Genomic DNA, 18,094 nt, shown 5'->3' on the forward strand with positions numbered 1-18,094 from the left:
GTGATCTTGCCATTAACCCTTCCTTTCTACTTTGAAAATTAGAATTGGGGAACCAACTCCCCCCCTTCCAACTGATAATTCTCTTTAAGTGCCTCAGTGAGATCCCTGCAACTGTTACACCAATCCTTTGCCCTAGAAATGCTAGGCAAGTTGCAGAAAATATCCTACTACTCCTGAACATCACACTTTGCATATGGCCCTGCAAAACCCAAAAATGTAGAAATAAAGCTATGACACTCCTGGTACAGGCAATATAAGACAATTTCACATAGGTTGTAATCTATACATTTGGAAGAGTGGAAAGGAGTGGTGAAGATGGATTCACTACTTAATGTTTTTAGGAAAGTGACTGAGGACAAGGAAAGATGCCAGATTATGAATAGGATTTGATTGGGTAGAGGGTTAGGAATCAAGCTACTGAGAAGATAAGTTTGATTTAAATGGGGGATCTACTGCCATTTTAAAGCTGAATGACTATGCTTCACTGTCGCAGGGTAATGCATTCCTTTGTTTTTGATCATGTATTGGGCATGTCGCCAGCCAGTTCCTTTTAACCCAAGGATGTTTTCTGCCAAGTGGTGAGCAAACAAAAGCTGGAAGATAGGGAAGCAAATCCTACCTAGCAACAGCTAATAAACAGGACTTGGCCTCCAGTGTAGGAAAAAGGTCTAGCTCTTGTTTTGAAGTGATAGATAGGACTGACAGAAAAATCTCTGGAACTTTGATCTTATAGACAGACACGCACAGAACATTCCATCCTCTTTTGTCCCCGTCTTCTCCCCCACCCTTGAATCACAACAATTGAGTGGAGTCCTGAATTAGCCAGCAGAGTTTTCCCTGCGGAGTAGCAGTGTCTTTATTGCCTGTAGTATTCCTCCAGGCCTACAAACTGTCTACCTCACTCTAAGAAGTTGTGCTAGCTCTCGAAAGAGCAGGAGGTGTTAAGCTTGATGCCCTGCCATGAACTCTGGACCACAATCCTTGGGATAGGAAGGCAGGTGTTGGACAAACTTGCCCATTGGTCTGGGAGAGTGATTTCTGTGTTCTTTAAAACCATCTTATAAAATGCTTTATTTCTAAAAATGATCTGAAGAGGCTGATATAGTAACTGGTGCTTCCATAAGATGTGCACCGATAGACAAAATCTATCTTTATTATAAATGTTCATCTCCTGTCCTGCAGGTATCCGTCAGCTCCAGCTCATCCTCTTGAAGGTTGCCTTGATCTTGGGAATAGAGATCCATGTCAATGTGGAATTCCAGGGGCTTGTCTATCCCCCTGAGGACCAAGAGAATGAGAGTAAGTAAAGACAAAATGGGGGGGGGGAGTAGGGGAGTAAAAATGGGACAGGTGCATGCACACAATGCTGTTCTTCAGACTGAAAAAGTAGGCTAGTTTAATCCAATCGGTTTTACTTTCTAGTACATAAATGTGTTGCTTCTGATTGGACCCTGTGGATATTCACTGGGGGTTTGGATGTGCTCTCTTTGCCTTGGTCCAGAAATTCTTCAGAAGCAGTGTCTGTTGGTTTGCACCTGCACCTTTCGTCTCATGTGCTCTGAACCGAGGGCATAAGGGGAAGTGTAGACCAATCACCTCTCCAATTTCTGCTCTACTTCAAATCTGAAGAGGATCTGAGCAGTGGGGAAGGAGGGTGGGACGCAAATACAGAGGGGAACCATGCAGCTTGAAGGATTCTCTAGCTACTATAAGGTATAAGTAACCTTCCTTCTTCTTTGAATGCTGGTCTCCATGGGTATTTACTGTAGGTGACTCCCAAGCAGTGATTCTTGAGGAGACAGGTGTAAGAAGGTGCTCTGCACCAGTATGCAGGATTGCTGAACCAAAGGAAGCCCCCACAGTCATGGCTTGCATGAGGGCATAGTACTTGGTAGCCGTGGAAATGAAGCCTCAGGTTGCTCTGTCGATCTCGGGGGGGATTTCTTGAGCTTGAGTTCTGGCAGAATGAGCCCTGACAGATAGATAGTAGTTCAGTCATAGTCAGTAGGGATGGGGGGGGTCTGCCCTGCCCTGCCCTCCATTGTTCTCCCAGGGCATTTAGTGTAACCGGGGTTCTGGGCTTCAAGTCCACCCTGGCCTGCCTTCAGGACTTCCCAGTGAGTGACCCTCTTGAGAGTTGCCTTGGGGGATCACACATTTCATCAGTGTGAGAGACCTGCTACTCCTTTCCCCTTGGCACTAGGCAGTCTCTGGAATTTAGGCTGCAGATGTCTAATGGAGCCCTCCATGAGGCCCCTGGCAGATCTGGGACCCTTCTGCTCTCCCTCTCATTGGTCAGAGGCTCTGAGCAGTATTTCACTAGCAACAGCATTTTCCAGCTCAGAATCCTGCAGCAGTCCCAAGGACTCCATAAAATGAAGATATGAAGAAGAAATGAGAAACCGCTATAGAAAGAGAAAAATTACTGCATAAGACCACCAAAATGGGCTGCCTTTTTCCCCACCCTTGATACCAGGTGAGACTCCGTGCCCCAGAGTGGGTTCACCCAGAGCTCACAGGGAGCCCGGGCCAGGTGCTTCTGGCACTAAACCTCCACAAAGGTGTGTAAGGATAGGAAGGAGAACTCGCCCACCACACCACACCGAGATCTGTGCCCAGCCCCACCTCAGGACACCAACCTATACTGAAGTACCTGGCCAGTTCTCCTTCCTACAAACCTCATTACAGCATTCTTGAGGACCTGGCAATTTACACAGATCCTGAGTTGCCGAAACAATAGGACTCTGTTCTAGTCCGAGACATCACTGCACTGTTCCCATGTTGTTCACTGGTCCCATGTGCTAGCTGAGCCATGGATGTTTCAACGCTGTTGGGACGCTACTCGCTGAGGTATACCTTTGACCATCCTGCCATAAGACAGATGGTACCAACAGACCCACCTACCGTGTTGGATGACTGTTACTCTGCAGATGAACAGGAGGTGATACCACCGGTTCTCCCAATGGTCCAGACATAGGACATTGGTCCAGGTGGTTTCCAGAGGCCCCTACATTCCCATGACCTATACTATACAGCTAGGGACCAATGGTACCCCCCCGTGGCACCTGCTTCTGTAACTGTATATGAGCTTACACACTGGCGATACTGGAGCTCTTGGAATCCATGCTATTGAGCCTCAGACTGAGGAGCTGGGGGCATCACTTTTGGCAGAAATTACCTCCAAGAGAGGAGCCTCAACTCCTCAGGATCATATGGAGGAACAAGAACAACTGGACCTGTCAGTACCGCTAGATCCTCCAACAGCATCATCATCTTCTTCAGATGAAGCAATGGCATCACCCTCTCTCTCCCCTCCAGAGGACTACAGGCAGTACCGGGAACTTCTGAGGAGGATCTGTGAAACCCTCCAGATTCCACTAGAAGAGGCTTCAGGATCCTACACAAACTTCTGGATATTCTCCAGTACACATCCTTCCAAGGTGACTCTCGCTATTAATAAGCCCATTTTAGAGCCTGCTAAGGACATTTGATACACACCAGCCACCTGTTCCCTGACCTCTGAGAGGATTGAAAAGAAATATTTTGTTTCCCTTCGGGGAGAAGTACTTTTTTCACACCCTAAGCTGGACTCTCTGATTGTCTAAGCAGTCATGGTGCGGAACAGACTACATCAACCCAGGTCCACTCCTTTGGACAAGGATTCCAAGAGACTGGATCTCTTCATCAGAAAGAACTTTTCTTCAGCCAGCCTACTATTCCACATTGTGAACTAGCAGGCAGTCATGGCAAAGTATGACTTCATCAACTACAACAAGCTGTCAAAGTTTGTCAATAAGGTATTGCAGGACTGTAGGCCTCAATTCCAGGCTATTCCTAGATGAAGGGAAGCTGGTAGCTAGATTGTCCCTTCAGGTGTCACTTGATGCAGCGGACCTGGCTTCCTGTGCCATGGTGACCTTGGTAGTCATGAGGCAGATCTCTTGGTTGCAGTCATTGGAGTTCCCCAAAGAGATCCAGTTGATTGATAAATTGGAGAGAGTTCAGAGACGAGCCAGGGGAATGATTAAAAGATTAGGAAACTTGCCAGATAGTGATAGACTCAAGGAACTGAATCTATTTATCTTAAGAAAGAGAAAGTTAAAAGGTGACTCGATCAGTCTTTGTAAGTACCTACGAGGGGAACAAATACTTGATGATGGACCCATCAGTCTAGCAGAGAAAAGTATAACGTGATTCAATGGCTGAAAGTTGAAAATAGAAAAATTCGGACAGGAAATAAGATCTAAATTTTTAAGAGTGAGAGTTATTAATCACTGGAATAACTTAGCAGGGATTGTGGTGGATTCTCCATCGCTGGAAATTTTAAAATCAAGATTGGATATTTTCCTGAAATATATGCTGTAGGAATTGTTTTGGGGAAGTTCTATGGCCTGTGTTATACAGAACGTCAGACTAGATCATCACAATGGTCCTTTCTGGCCATAGAGATTCACAGATTTGTAAATTCTGTTTTGAGGATAACAACCTATTTAGGGAGAAAACTGAGTTGCTTCTTTCCCTTAAGAGTTCTTGTGCCACCTTCTACTCTTTGGGAATATACACCCCTGCTCTTCACAGGTAAATTTTCTAAGCTGCCACTAGAAAGATACCAGCCAACCCCATAGCTGTTCTACCACCAGAGGGCCTATGAACTCCTGAAAAGATGTCAGAGGGTGCAGCACGACATACACCTCATACCACAACCATCCCCTCTCCAGACTCAAACACCTACCAAGTCATTTTGATGGGACGTTCGAGAGCCATCAGCCAGTCCAGGCACAACCAGTCTCCTTTCCCCCTTTCATTGTTTTCCCCTGACCTGTTTTCTTCTTGTGCGGCAGCTTATATAACATTAGACAAATTGGTCTCAGACAACGTTGCAACTGGGTACGTAATCAAATTCCTGTTGTCCCACCCTCTTGAAAATCTGCCCCAGTTCAGAGACATCCACCCAGCGCACAGGAGATGGCTGCATTTCACAGTGAGGTTAGTGCATTCCAATACATGATTGTCCCCTTTGCCCTTTCAGCAGCCCCAAGGGTTTATACAAAAGTCATGGCAGAGGTGGCAGCACAACTCTATATTTCCCTGCCTACATTACTGGCTGCTCACAAGAGGATTGTAGTACAAGGCGCAGGTAGCACTCATCTCCTTACTCAACTTGAGTCACTCATTGGGACTCCAGGAAAGTTCACTTTAACACCCACAACAACTACAAAATTTACTGGAGCAAATCTAGACTCTATTGCAGCCAGAACCTGTTTACCACAGGACAGATTCCTTGCAAAGATAGACCTCATTATTCACCTTCGTCTCAGCCCTCAGACATCAGTCCAGTCTTACTTCATCTTGCTAGGTCACCTGGCTGCATGCATTTACTTTGATCCCCTTTGCAAGGCTCCACCTTCACGGTCTCCAGGCTTGGCTGAGGAAGCAGAGACCCCCCTAGACAAAAGTCTCATTTTCTCAGTGTCCTGATATCACTCACCTAGTGGGAAAAGAGGGGCAATGTTTGTGTAGGGTTCCTTTTGTTCCTGTGCCACCCACAAAGACACTTGTTAGGGATTCCTCTCTACTGGGCTGAGGAATGGATGTGGACAACCATGCAGCTCAGGGTTCCTGGATTCTGCAAGAATCCACACTCTGCGTCAATGTTCTTGAGCTTCGGGCAGTACACAGGGTGTAAGAGGTTCCTGCCCTTCATCCGGTCCACTGAGGGTCTGGTCAGGTCAGACAACAGGGCCGCTGTTTATTATGCAAACAAATGAGGGAGCAAGGTCTGCCCCACTCTGCAGGGAAGCAGTCAAACTCTGGAACTGGTGCATACAGCATCAGATTACCCTCTATGCAGTGTACCTACCAGGAGTAATGAACTCCCTTGCAAACACCATAGGCATTTTCAAAAGGGGAAGCACCACTTGTCGTTAGTCCAGCAGATTTTTTTGCCAGTGGGGATTCCCATCGTGGGAGCTTGTTGCAACCAATGGAAACAGAAAGTGCCCAACCTATTGCTCTCAAGACTCACAGGGGCAGGACTCCAGAGGGGATGCTTTCCCAGTGCAATGGTCAGATCTGCTGAAGTATGCTTTCCCTCCCATTCCCCTCCTACCTCACGTCCTCTGAAAGATCAAGTGCGACAAGGCAACAGTGATTTTGATAGTGACATGGTGGTCATGACCGTTTTGGTTCACCACAGCTGGGCAGATGGCCTCCCGCCCATGCATTCACCTGCAGCTGTCTCCCAGCCTGCCACAGAACAGAAGCATTCCCAACCATCCCACCCCCCACACCTCTCTATCTGGCAGATTGGTTATTGGATGGACAGCAGACTTGCACAGATCTTGCTTGGAGGAGGTCTAATCCATCCTTCTCAATAGCAGGAAGCCCTCAACAAGAAAGTGTTATGCTTCCAAATGGAAGCAGTTCTCCCTGTGATGCCAGAGCATCATTTCCCTTTGAAGAAGTCCAGAATTCCTCTTATCTTGGACTGTCTCCTCTCTCCTCTCCTTTAGGTCATCAGGCCTATCCCTCAGTTCACTATGGGTATGCTTAGCGGCTATCAGTGTCTCTCATTCTTTGGTAAAGAGCTGTCGGTTTTCACCCACCCCATAACAGTAAAGTTGTTAAAAGGCATTGTCAGAAACTACCCACCAGTTTCAAAATTTATGCCTGCTTAGGATGTGAACCAGATACTGCTGGCGCTTATGAACCTGCCATTTGAACCTTTTGGCATCCTGTTCCTTCTTACACTTATTGATGGAGGTGGCATTCCTAACAGCTATCGCCTCAGCCAAGAGAGCGGGTGAACGTGGGTCCCTGGTGGTGGACCCACCTTATACAGTCTTTCACAGAGACAAAGTATCCCTGAGATTGCATCCCAAGTTTGTCCTCATGATTCCACCTGATTTTCCCTTGAACCAGAAGGTTTACCTTCTTGTATTTTACCTGAGACCTCACAATAATGAGGAAGACAGGAGACCCTAGATGTACACAGAGATCTGGACTTCTACCTGGACAGGCTAAGGCCCGTTAGAAGATCTCAGAGGTTTATTTGTCTCCTTTGCTGAGAGGATGGAAAGGAGAGGCAGTATTTTCCCAAAGATTCTCTGAACGGATTTCCAACTCCATCCTCTTCTGCTTTGAGCTGGCAGAACCCCTCCTGCTTAGTCTGTCAAGACTCATTTTACCAGAGCTCAAGCTGCCTTAATGGCTTCCATATAAGGAAGGGAATACCTACAGAGTGACAACTTGGGGCTTCATTCACACGGTTAGCCAGCACTGTGCCCTCGTGCAAGCCTCCACTGTGGATGCTTCCTTTGGTTCAGTGATCTTTTGAATTGTGCTGCAGAGCACCTCCTCAATCACTGCCCAGGAGTCACCCACAGTGAATATATACAGGAACAGCTCTTGAAGAAAGGAAAGTTACTTACCATGTAGTCATTGGAGTTCTTCAAGCTGTATGGTCCTGAGGGTATTTGCATCCTGCCCCCCTTCCCTTCTGCTCTGATCCTCTTTGGATTCACGGTGGACTAGGGACAGGAGGGGGTCAGTCCACACCGTCCTTTGTGCTCCCAAATGAGGGCATGAGGAACTGAAGGACACAGACCTGGACTGACAGACACAGCTATTGAAGAATTTTGAGACCCAAACACAGGGCGCACATGCAAACTCCCAGCAAATACCCATACGGGCCAGCACTTGAAGAATTCCAGTTACTATAAGGATAAGTAACTTAACCTTCCTTTCTTCACTTTACAAAACTAAAAGTGCCTAATGTATTCAACTGAAATGAACAAAATGCTACAGTTTACAAGAGTTCCTGCAGAATTTTGGCCCGTTGTGCCTACAATACTGTAGAACTTTTTTGTAACAGCAGCCACTTACATTGCATGCATTCTGGCTATTTAGTTCATTTTCCCTGCACGCTTGCCATGGATGTTGTTGGCAATCTTGTTACTGGCCAAACCGATCATGTAACGTATGAGAAGTTGGACTTTGAATCTATTGGGCAAAGTCTTTTTCAGTCTTGTAAAGCAGAGAGCCTTACAATGATCTCTCTACTATACTGTTATACTTTATGTCCTAGTTCCATTAAACCGTATTTGTCTAAAAGCTTTGGGTAGATTCTGGCTGTTTGCTTCACTGAAAGGGAACCCAATGTGTACACTAGGCTTAGATCTTACTACTGCAAGTGTTTTCCAGATGCAGTCAGGCATATCATAATGGTCCTGAAAAGATGCTAACACCACCTGATAGGGTATCAACTGTGTAGCCTCCCAAACCAGGGATGTGAGAAATGGTTTGTGTAGGAAGTGAGAGTTGATTCCTTTGTTCGCTTTTTAAAAAATGTCTGTGAATGTAGATACGCCTAATACATTATTAACTGAGGGTTTATCTACAGGGATAGGCTGGCGTGCACAGGTCCACCCAAAAACGCACCCGGTGTCAGAGTACGAATTTGAAGTGGTCATTGGAGGAGATGGCAGGAGGAACACTTTAGAAGGTAATGGCTCCTGATGTGTCCACAATGGAGAGTTTTCCACAACACACGCTTAGCAGTGAAATGGTCTCTATTTTAAATGGTCATAGCAGAGCTGAACAAAAAAAGTTCTCTGTATGAGCTGCACTCCAATCTCTTTCCAAATATTCAGCACTTAAGTCTGTAAAGATGTGACAGAGGAGAAACAAGCTCCCCTTCAGCCCTCAGGAATCCAGTTGGCCACTTGTACCACCACTTCCTCTTCCATTCTCTTCATCTTCCTCTACAAGCAAAGCAGCAGGTGTATTGGGCTTGATTACTTTCAGATTCTCTACATTTTCTAGATTTTTTTTTTTTTTTAATGTGGACTAATCTTGCACTTGCAGCACCTCTTGCTTCTGAGATAAGGTGGGGAATTATTAGGCATATAAATGGGGTGGTTGGGAATGAATTTTAAAACATTGCTTTAAGAGCCATTGCACTGTCTGGGATAGAGGGGAGTCATTTCATTATAGTCAAACATTTTCTTTTTTCTTCAAAGGTCCAAATGTTATTTTCAGGTGAAGCAATTTGCAAGAGAGGATTTTGTTGTTTCCCCTGTAAAGAAGTGTCTGTAGTATCTGACCCCTTCTGTCATATATTTAGGGGCTTGCTTTGTATCAGGCTGAGTCTTCTCTGGACTTGAGCTGTATTTCGTGATCTCTGCTCTACCCCATCTCTAGGGTTTCGCCGGAAGGAGTTCCGTGGTAAGCTGGCAATTGCTATCACAGCAAACTTCATCAATCGCAACACCACAGCCGAAGCCAAAGTGGAGGAGATCAGTGGTGTGGCCTTCATATTTAACCAGAAGTTCTTCCAGGATCTGCGAGAAGCCACAGGTTTGTGAACAATGACCAAGTATCTCAAGGTGAAGGAATTTATGTAATTACCAATTTTTTTATACTAGTTGTCTCCTTAAGCTGCCTTTTTTTTTTTTCCATCAATGAATGACTGAGTATCGTAGCCCTTGATCCAAGAAGTACATCACTATTGTCTGTCCTTCCTGTCTGATTGTCTCCCACTTCCTCAACTGATTTGTTCCAGCTTGTTCTTCAGCTGCTTGTCATTGTAGCTTGTAACTGGAGGGCGGTGCTTTTTAACTTTTGGACATGTGGTAAGCCGTCCCAGCACTCCATGGAGGAACTTGGATGCCATGTTTTCCCTCTCCCCCACTCCTCTGAAGTCAAGCTTAGGAATGTCAAAACAAGGTCAGGGCCACTAGAGAGGCAGAGAGGTGTCTCTGTGTATCTAAAGGTTCAATTTTTGAAACCCCTTGAAAGCATGTGAATAAAGTGCTCAGTGCAGCCATATAATAATTCTCTCTGTTGTAAGGGTTACCAGCCGATGTAATTTCAGTCTGGTGTAGGTTGGATCTTCCCACGGCTTTGGGGGATTTTGGCAGGGCCCTCCATTACATTTAGGGGCATGGGTGAGTGTCATGTGCACTATCAGACATTCTCTTTGCACAGGCCACACCTTCGCATGAGCAAGGAAGGCTGAGCCAGAGCTCTTCCAAATGATGCTGTGAGCTCTTGTACTACATATAACATACAACCGACTTTGTATTACTACATCCTTTTCTTCTGTCATAGGTATTGACTTGGAGAATATTGTCTACTACAAAGATGATACTCACTACTTCGTCATGACTGCCAAAAAGCAGAGTTTGCTGGACAAAGGGGTGATACTGCATGTGCGTATTACATTCTCCCAAATCTCTCTGTATTAGATTTATGAAACAATCTGGCCTTGGCACCTTGGGAGAAGGGAGTATATTTTTGAAGGGAATTAAATGATTGTTTAATGTATACCTGGGCATATTGACTTCTCTTCAATGTTTTGAGGTAGGCCTCTTTTAGGACATGGCCTGCGGGATTTTTAAGGCAGGTATGTGACTAGCGCCCTGTTAGAGGAAGCAGATTGAGTCCTTAGAAAAGGATTACGTGCTCTGCTCTGCACTCATTCACATCTCCCTTCAGAACTGGGGCTTCTAGACATAGCAAGTTTAAATGTCCTGCAAGGCCCATAGACTCCTTCAGTGACTCCGTCTCGTTTGGTGGAGGTGAAAGAGCTGGGAGCGTATGAAGAGAAGTTGTGATGGAGCTTTACCCATTACTCATATTGACAGAGATCCGTTTTGGTCCTAAAGAAATAAGTAGGGCTCTAGATCTTGCATCTTTTGTCTGAAAACAGAGCATGTAGGGAAGTGCACAGGAGTTTAAATTAACTACCATATACACCAATGGGCTAACATTTCATTTACACTTGATTTGTAAACAGCTGGGCTGCACCGTTTAGTCTGTTCTGACAATATACAGAACCAGGCTGTACCTTAGAACTGCCTTCTATAGTTTATGGCAAGACAGCTGCATATTAATCACCAAGAATTTAGCATTCTCTAATCAGTTGTTTTTGCTAACTGGCCAGCTAGTGGTTTGAGTCCATTATGTAATATGGGGTATGTCAATCTGACTCAGAGGAACATGATTTGAAATAATAATATATTAGGGGAATCCTGGATATCAGATTTCAAACCTTAGTCCAAAGAAACATGTAAAAATATTGTATGTTAATTGTTTTGCTCAGATGCCCTCAACTGGCACACACTAAGCTTGTTTTAATCGAGACCTAAACCCAGACGTGCTTCCCTTATAGTGAGGTTCACAGGACTTCAGCTGGATGCTTTCACTGAGGGCACGTCTACCCAGTGAGGTAATGCGTACTACGGGCTGGGGATTGGGAGCGGTGGTGATTTCTAAAGCGACTAACATGTAATGTAGTAACTGGCCAACAAAGACCTGCTGGTGTGCAGTAAAAGTTCCAGAGTGCACTTTAACATAGTACTGTGTTAAACAGTGCTATGTTGAAGTGTATTAGGGAGCTTTTAATGTGCACCAGCTGAATCTACATGGACCAGTTAGTGCGTGACACAATGTGCTTTAGAAATCACTCCTTTGTAGTCTGCATTGCTGCTCTGTGTAGACAAGCTCTTAATCTTCACTTCAGCTTTTTGTGTTGATGTGATTTTAGATTTATATAGTTAAGCTCTGAAGTTCACTCCCTTTAAAGATGGAATAGAAAGGGCATTTAAGTACTCAAAAAGTAAAAATAAATAAATTAAATTAAATTTAGCAGGTGACATAGTAACCATGAAGCTCCTTCAGAAACAATCCTCAAAAGTCTATAGTTATACAACTTTATGAAGCTATAGCATCTGTTGTTGACTGTATCTTTTGGAAGTGACCCAACAGATTATTCATGGCCAAGATACTGTTGCCAGCTTTAGCATATAGGCTTTCCATTTGTAGCGTGCATGCTAAGCACTCACCAAACACTGCACTTGCTGGCATTGTCCACTTTTACACTTTCACACCTCTGTAGTGACCATATTGCCTGTTGGCATGCTCAGAAATGCCAGCAGGGTTGTCAAGGCTCTTTCCAAGAAGAAGAGATAGAAACATTTTTTTCTCTTAGAGGCCTAGACACTAGTGATCATGAAATAATTTAGGGAAAGATCCTAAATCAGTGGATTAGAGGAGTCTCAGAACCTACAGTTGTCTGCAGATACCAAACTTAAAATTCCCTCTTCCCACGTGGCTGTTCTACTCGGACTCTTCTCTCTTTTGGTAGGACTATGCGGACACAGAGCTGTTACTCTCACGGGAGAATGTGGACCAGGAGGCGTTGCTCAACTATGCCAGGGAAGCAGCTGACTTTTCTACCAATCAGCAGCTGCCATCACTGGACTTTGCCATCAATCACTATGGGCAGCCTGATGTGGCCATGTTTGACTTCACATGTATGTACGCATCAGAGAATGCAGCAATGGTGCGAGAGCAGAATGGCCATCAGCTGCTTGTGGCACTGGTTGGGGACAGTCTGTTGGAGGTAGGAGTTAAACAGCTCACTTACTGTGTGAGCCATGAATGGAAGTGATCACTCCCCTGAAATGAATGCAACTTTCCCTTTGTGCTATGAGCATTTTATCATGAGGAAGGCAACTGCTGTTTTATATAATAGAGTGGGAGGGGCCGGGGGAAGGAAAATTGGGAAAACAGTGAGTATTCAGCATAGCAATGACCTTGCAAAGGAAGCTCACTGTGAGAGACCTGCTGAAATTGCATCTGTACTACCCACTCCTTGTTGTGGCCGCTAGAATCCCTGAGGACGCTATGCTGTGTCCTAGGCTAGGAGAGTTAATAATTAACATATTATAGTTAGTTTGAAATATCTGTTTTTTAAGAGAGGCTCTTAGCAGCTCCAGGCTATGAGTCATTGTAGGGAATAATGAAACACTAGCTGTGGATTAACTCACAGCCAGTTCACCATGCATTTGGCCTCCACTAGCCCAGTGGTAGCCAGTGTCTCAAGTTAATCTCTGAGTTATAATATCCTAGCAGTCTGCCCTCTAAATATGTTCTTGGTACCATTTTTAATTTCCTTTTCTTCCCCCTTCCCTGTCCTTTTTCTTTTCTTTTTTTTTTTTTTGGTGACCTATTACATCTAGCCATTCTGGCCGATGGGAACTGGAATAGCCAGGGGCTTTCTGGCTGCCATGGATTCTGCTTGGATGGTACGAAGCTGGTCTCAGGGAACTAGCCCTTTGGAGGTCCTCGCAGAGAGGTAATGGTGGGTTATTGTGGGGAAATGAGTCTAATTGTGAATTCTGATCTGAATACAGAATGATTTGGGGGCAGAGGTAGGTGGAAAAGTTATTTGTGCTCAGAAGGTTCACTCTTCTGACCATCCACTCCAATTCCTTGTCCTGTTACAGATGTGCACCCAGAGTGGGGTGGAGGGAGCAAACCTTGTGTCTTTAATGTTCCTGGAGGCTGCCCATTGGAGTGGTTTGATTAAGGGAAAGCTTTCCCAAGAAGGTGAGGGAACTGGCCAGAAGCACCACCACGTGAAGATCGGGATCACACACATGCACACTGGTGCTCTGCTGTAACTTGCCTGCTCTGGGCACCACAGGTCCAGTGGAATCTATTCAGAGAGGAACAGAATAGCGACCAAAGTGTGTTGTTGCTACTCTCTGTTGGCTAAAAGCAGATTAGGGAAAGGAAAATATTTTCTTGGTGGTTGCTGGGATTGTATTGGGTGGAGAAAGTGAGTCTGATTAGTGCTCTAAGCCTTAACTATGCAGTCTAGGTGAGGAAAGACTTAGATGCCAAGGGGATAGATGCCTTTGAAATAGCCGGGAGACAGAAATAGATGCTAATTCCAATTACCTTGTAAATATTTTTTCTGTTTTGGGGTTTTTTTTTTGTTTTGTTTTTCTTAATTTGGAGATAATGGTCTATATTTAATTCCATACTCGACCTGTACATTCATGGTCTTGTTTTCACATTGAATCTATTGCTTGTGCATTTCTCTCTCTCTCTCATTTGTGTGTGTGTGTATGTTCAAAGTGACATAACAGCATAGGAATTGCCTTTACAGATCAAACAAGAGGTCCATCCAGGGTGGAATAACTTAAATCACTGGATTTTCTTTAAAAAAATAAAATAAAATAAAAAATAACTAAACCCCTCTAAAACTCACTGATTTAAATCAAGCTCAGGCATTGTAACACTAATTTGAAAACTTGTGCAATTGCTTGGTTAGATTAAAATTTATAATGAACTAAATTATAAATGCTGGAGGTTTTAAATATCACTATAGCATTTTTAAAATTCCACTGTTGGTAGGGTATCTTATTTGAATTTTTAAAAAACTGCTATGTTGAGGTACATCACTTAAAGAGGTACATAACTTTATGCACGTGTTGTTAAAATTAATGATGTGAGTAAGTGCTTGTAGTATCAGAGGCCAAAATTTTATCTTTATTAAGAAAGAGTTAGTGTCATTAAAGTTTCTTCAAAGATTGCTTTGATTTTGACCATGAAAAATTCCGTAGACTTTCAATCCAAAATTATTTTGAACTTTTTTAATACACACAGGACTTTAGGGTCCCAATGTAGGAGTTCAGCTTGGTCAAACCATTTCAGCTTCCTTGACGGGTGGAAGTTTGGTATTTCAGATGGCGGTGTTGATTGTGCATATAGCTTATCAATTTTGTGCTTGAGTTTGTGCTGTTCTCACAGTAAGGATGTTAATGAGGCCCTGAACTTGTCTTCATCATAGATGAGTGTTTTAAAAATGAAATTTAGTAGAAAAACCTCTGTTAAATCTGAATTTCTACTAACAATTAATAGGAAATTAATTAGGAAACTAATTAAAGGAATAGGTGCAAAATGTCCACTTTAACAATTTGACTATAAAATGGAAAGAAATTCCCAAACTAGCAACATGTGTATTAACTCATGAATTTTGTCCACTCTGGGTCCCTCTAATTTAGTGTTGTGTCTGACATTGGCAAGAACCAATTGAAAGAAATCCTGGATGATTATAGAACGGGTCGGCAGCTTTCAACACATGGCCCATCAGGGTAATCCGCTGGCGGGCTGCGAGACATTTTGTTTACGTTGACCGTCTGCAGGCACTGCCCTCCCGCCCCCTGCACAGCTCTCAGTGGCCGCGGTTCACTGTTCCCAACCAATGGGAACTGCAGGAAGCGACAGCCAGCACGTCCCTGCAGCCCGCACCACTTCCTGCAGTTCCCATTGGCCGGGAACAGCCAACTGCGGCCACTGGGAGCTGCAGGTGGCCGTGCCTGTGGACAGTCAATGTAAACAAAATGTCTGGTGGCCCGCCAGCTGATTACCCGATGGGCTGCGTGCCAAAGTTTGCTGACTCTTGTTATAGAATATCATCATATCCACAGGACAAGCTTCTTAGTAACCCCTGACAGTTTGAAAGATGGCATAAACCAGCCTCTCACAGGTTTATATTCTTAATATTTTTATCCTATCTGATATAATTGTAGAAGCTCTCATGATCCATATTAAATATTTAATACTTTTTTATTACAATTAACCTCTTGACATCAATACCACCTTGTGTCAGTGAGTTCCACAAGTTAATTATGCACTGAGGAAAAAATTTCATTTTCAGTTTTAATTTTGCCTGCTTTGATTTTATTCTGTCATCTTGTTCTTTCTTACAAGAGATTAAATAGGAGCATATGATTTAACTTGTCCATATTATTTATTATTTTGTATGCCTTTGTCAAGTCTCCTCTCTATCGATCATGTCCCAATCATTCCTAGCACTTATACGGAATTCTCTCCTTGCATTTAATAATTTTTTTTGTCTGTTTCTGGACTACTTCTATCTATTAAAAAGAAAAGGAGTACTTGTGGTACCTTAGAGACAAACAAATTTATTTGAGCATAAGCACAGCTCACTTCATTGGATGCATTCAATGGAAAATACAGTGGGGAGATTTTATATACATAGACAACATGAAACAATGGGTGTTACCATACTGGTGGGGGTGGGGGAATAAACATGGGGAAATAGTTTTACTTTGTGTAATGACCCATCCACTCCCAGTGTCTATTCAAGCCTAAGTTAATTGTATCCAGTTTGCAAATTAATTCCAATTCAGCAGTCTCTCCTTGGAGTCTGTTTTTGAAGTTTTTTGTTGAAGAATTGCAACTTTTAGGTCTGTAATCGAGTGACCAACGAGATCGAAGTGTTCTCCAACTGGTTTTTGAATGTTATAATTCTTGACGTCCGATTTGTGTCCATTTATTCTTTTACGTAGAGACTGTCTGGTTTGGCCAGTGTACATGGCAAAGGGGCATTGCTGGCACATGATGGCATATATCACATTGGTAGATGTGCAGGTGAACGAGCCTCTGATAGTGTGGCTGATGTGATTAGGCCCTATGATGGTGTCCCCTGAATAGATATGTGGACACAGTTGGCAACGTGCCTTGTTGCAAGGATAGGTTCCTGGGTTAGTGATTCTGTTGTGTGGTGTGTGGTTGCTGGTGAGTATTTGCTTCAGGTTGGGGGGCTGTTTCCAAGATCTGTGAAAGTGATGGGTCGTCCTTCAGGATAGGTTGTAGATCCTTGATGATGCATCGGAGAGGTTTTAGTTGGGGGCTGAAGGTGACGGCTAGTGGCGTTCTGTTATTTTCTTTGTTGGGCCTGTCCTGTAGTAGGTGACTTCTGGGTACACTTCTGGCTCTGTCAATCTGTTTCTTCACTTCAGAAGGTGGGTATTGTAGTTGTAAGAATGCTTGATAGAGATCTTGTAGGTGTTTGTCTCTGTCTGAGGGGTTGGAGCAAATGCGGTTGTATCGTAGTGCTTGGCTGTAGACAATGGATCGTGTGGTGTGGTCTGGATGAAAGCTGGAGGCATGTAGGTAGGCATAGCGGTCAGTAGGTTGCCAGTATAGGGTGGATCTCTTGTGTGGACGGGTCCAGGCTGAGGTTGATGGTGGGATGGAAGTTGTTGAAATCATGGTGGAATTCCTCAAGGGCTTCTTTTCCATGGGTCCAGATGATGAAGATGTCCTCAATGTAGCACAAGATGTCATCCACTTCCTGGACACTATCGTGCTAATAAGTGATGGTCACATAAACACCACCCTATACTGGAAACCTACTGACCGCTATTCCTACCTGCATGCCTCCAGCTTTCATCCAGACCACACCACAGACAGAGACAAACACCGACAAGATCTCAAGCAAGCATTCTTACAACTACAATATCCACCTGCTGAAGTGAAGAAACAGACTGACAGAGCCCGAAGAGTACCCAGAAGTCACCTACTACAGGACAGGCCCAACAAAGAAAATAACAGAACGCCACTAGCCATCACCTTCAGCCCCCAACTAAAACCTCTCCAATGCATCATCAAGGATCTACAACCTCTCCTGAAGGATGACCCATCACTCTCACAGATCTTGGGAGATAGGCCAGTCCTTGCTTACAGACAGCCCCCCAACCTGAAGCAAATACTCACCAGTAACCACACACCACGCAACAGAACCACTAACCCAGGAACCTATCCTTGCAACAAAGCCCGTTGCCAACTGTGTCCACATATCTATTCAGGGGACACCATCATAGGGCCTAATCACATCAGCCACACTATCAGAGGTTCGTTCACCTGCGGATCTATCAATGTGATATATGCCATCATGTGCCAGCAATGCCCCTCTGCCGTGTACATTGGTCAAACTGGACAGTCTCTACGTAAAAGAATAAATGGACACAAATCAGATGTCAAGAATTATAACATTCAAAAAACAGATGGAGAACACTTCAATCTCTTTGGTCACTCGATTACAGACCTAAAAGTTGCAATTCTTCAACAAAAAAAACTTCAAAAACAGACTCCAAGGAGAGACTGCTGAATTGGAATTAATTTGCAAACGGGGTACAATTAACTTCTCCTGAAGTTGAAAAGAGACTGGGAGTGGATTGGTCATTACACAAAGTAAAACTATTTCCCCATGTTTATTCCCCCACCCCCCATTGTTCCTCAGACATTCTTGTCAACTGCTGGAAATGGCCCACCTTCATTATCACTACAAAAGGTTTTTCTCTCTCTTCCCCCCCCCCCCCCCCCCCGCTGGTAATAGCTCACCTTAAGTGATCACTCTCGTTACAGTGTGTATGGTAACACCCGTTGTTTCATGTTCTCTATGTATATAAATCTCCCCACTGTATTTTCC

The 18,094-nt window shown here is 44.2% G+C and overlaps 1 protein-coding gene across 12 annotated transcripts in view; it reads left to right on the forward strand.

Annotated features, from left to right (window-relative positions):
- MICAL3 (microtubule associated monooxygenase, calponin and LIM domain containing 3) overlaps nt 1–18,094 on the forward strand; it is a 243,355-nt gene that overhangs the window by 88,516 nt on the left and 136,745 nt on the right. For 9 of the 12 annotated variants that reach the window (XR_012155812.1, XM_073319697.2, XM_073319717.2 and 6 more), the window contains exons 4-9: nt 1,183–1,299; nt 8,402–8,503; nt 9,202–9,357; nt 10,111–10,211; nt 12,149–12,406; nt 13,026–13,141. Coding sequence is in view for 11 of the 12 variants with exons in the window: in XM_073319697.2 (XP_073175798.1) it covers nt 1,183–1,299; nt 8,402–8,503; nt 9,202–9,357; nt 10,111–10,211; nt 12,149–12,406; nt 13,026–13,141 (850 nt within the window). In the remaining variant the exon portion in view is untranslated. Of the gene's footprint in view, nt 1–1,182; nt 1,300–8,401; nt 8,504–9,201; nt 9,358–10,110; nt 10,212–11,173; nt 11,214–12,148; nt 12,407–13,025; nt 13,142–14,858; nt 15,038–15,284; nt 15,344–18,094 lie in introns of those variants that run through there. The other 3 variants (XM_073319741.2, XM_073319752.2, XM_073319762.2) reach the window with 3 other exon arrangements.

Source organism: Lepidochelys kempii, chromosome 1 (genome assembly GCF_965140285.1).
Source record: "Lepidochelys kempii isolate rLepKem1 chromosome 1, rLepKem1.hap1, whole genome shotgun sequence".
In the NCBI taxonomy this organism is placed as follows: domain Eukaryota; kingdom Metazoa; phylum Chordata; order Testudines; family Cheloniidae; genus Lepidochelys; species Lepidochelys kempii.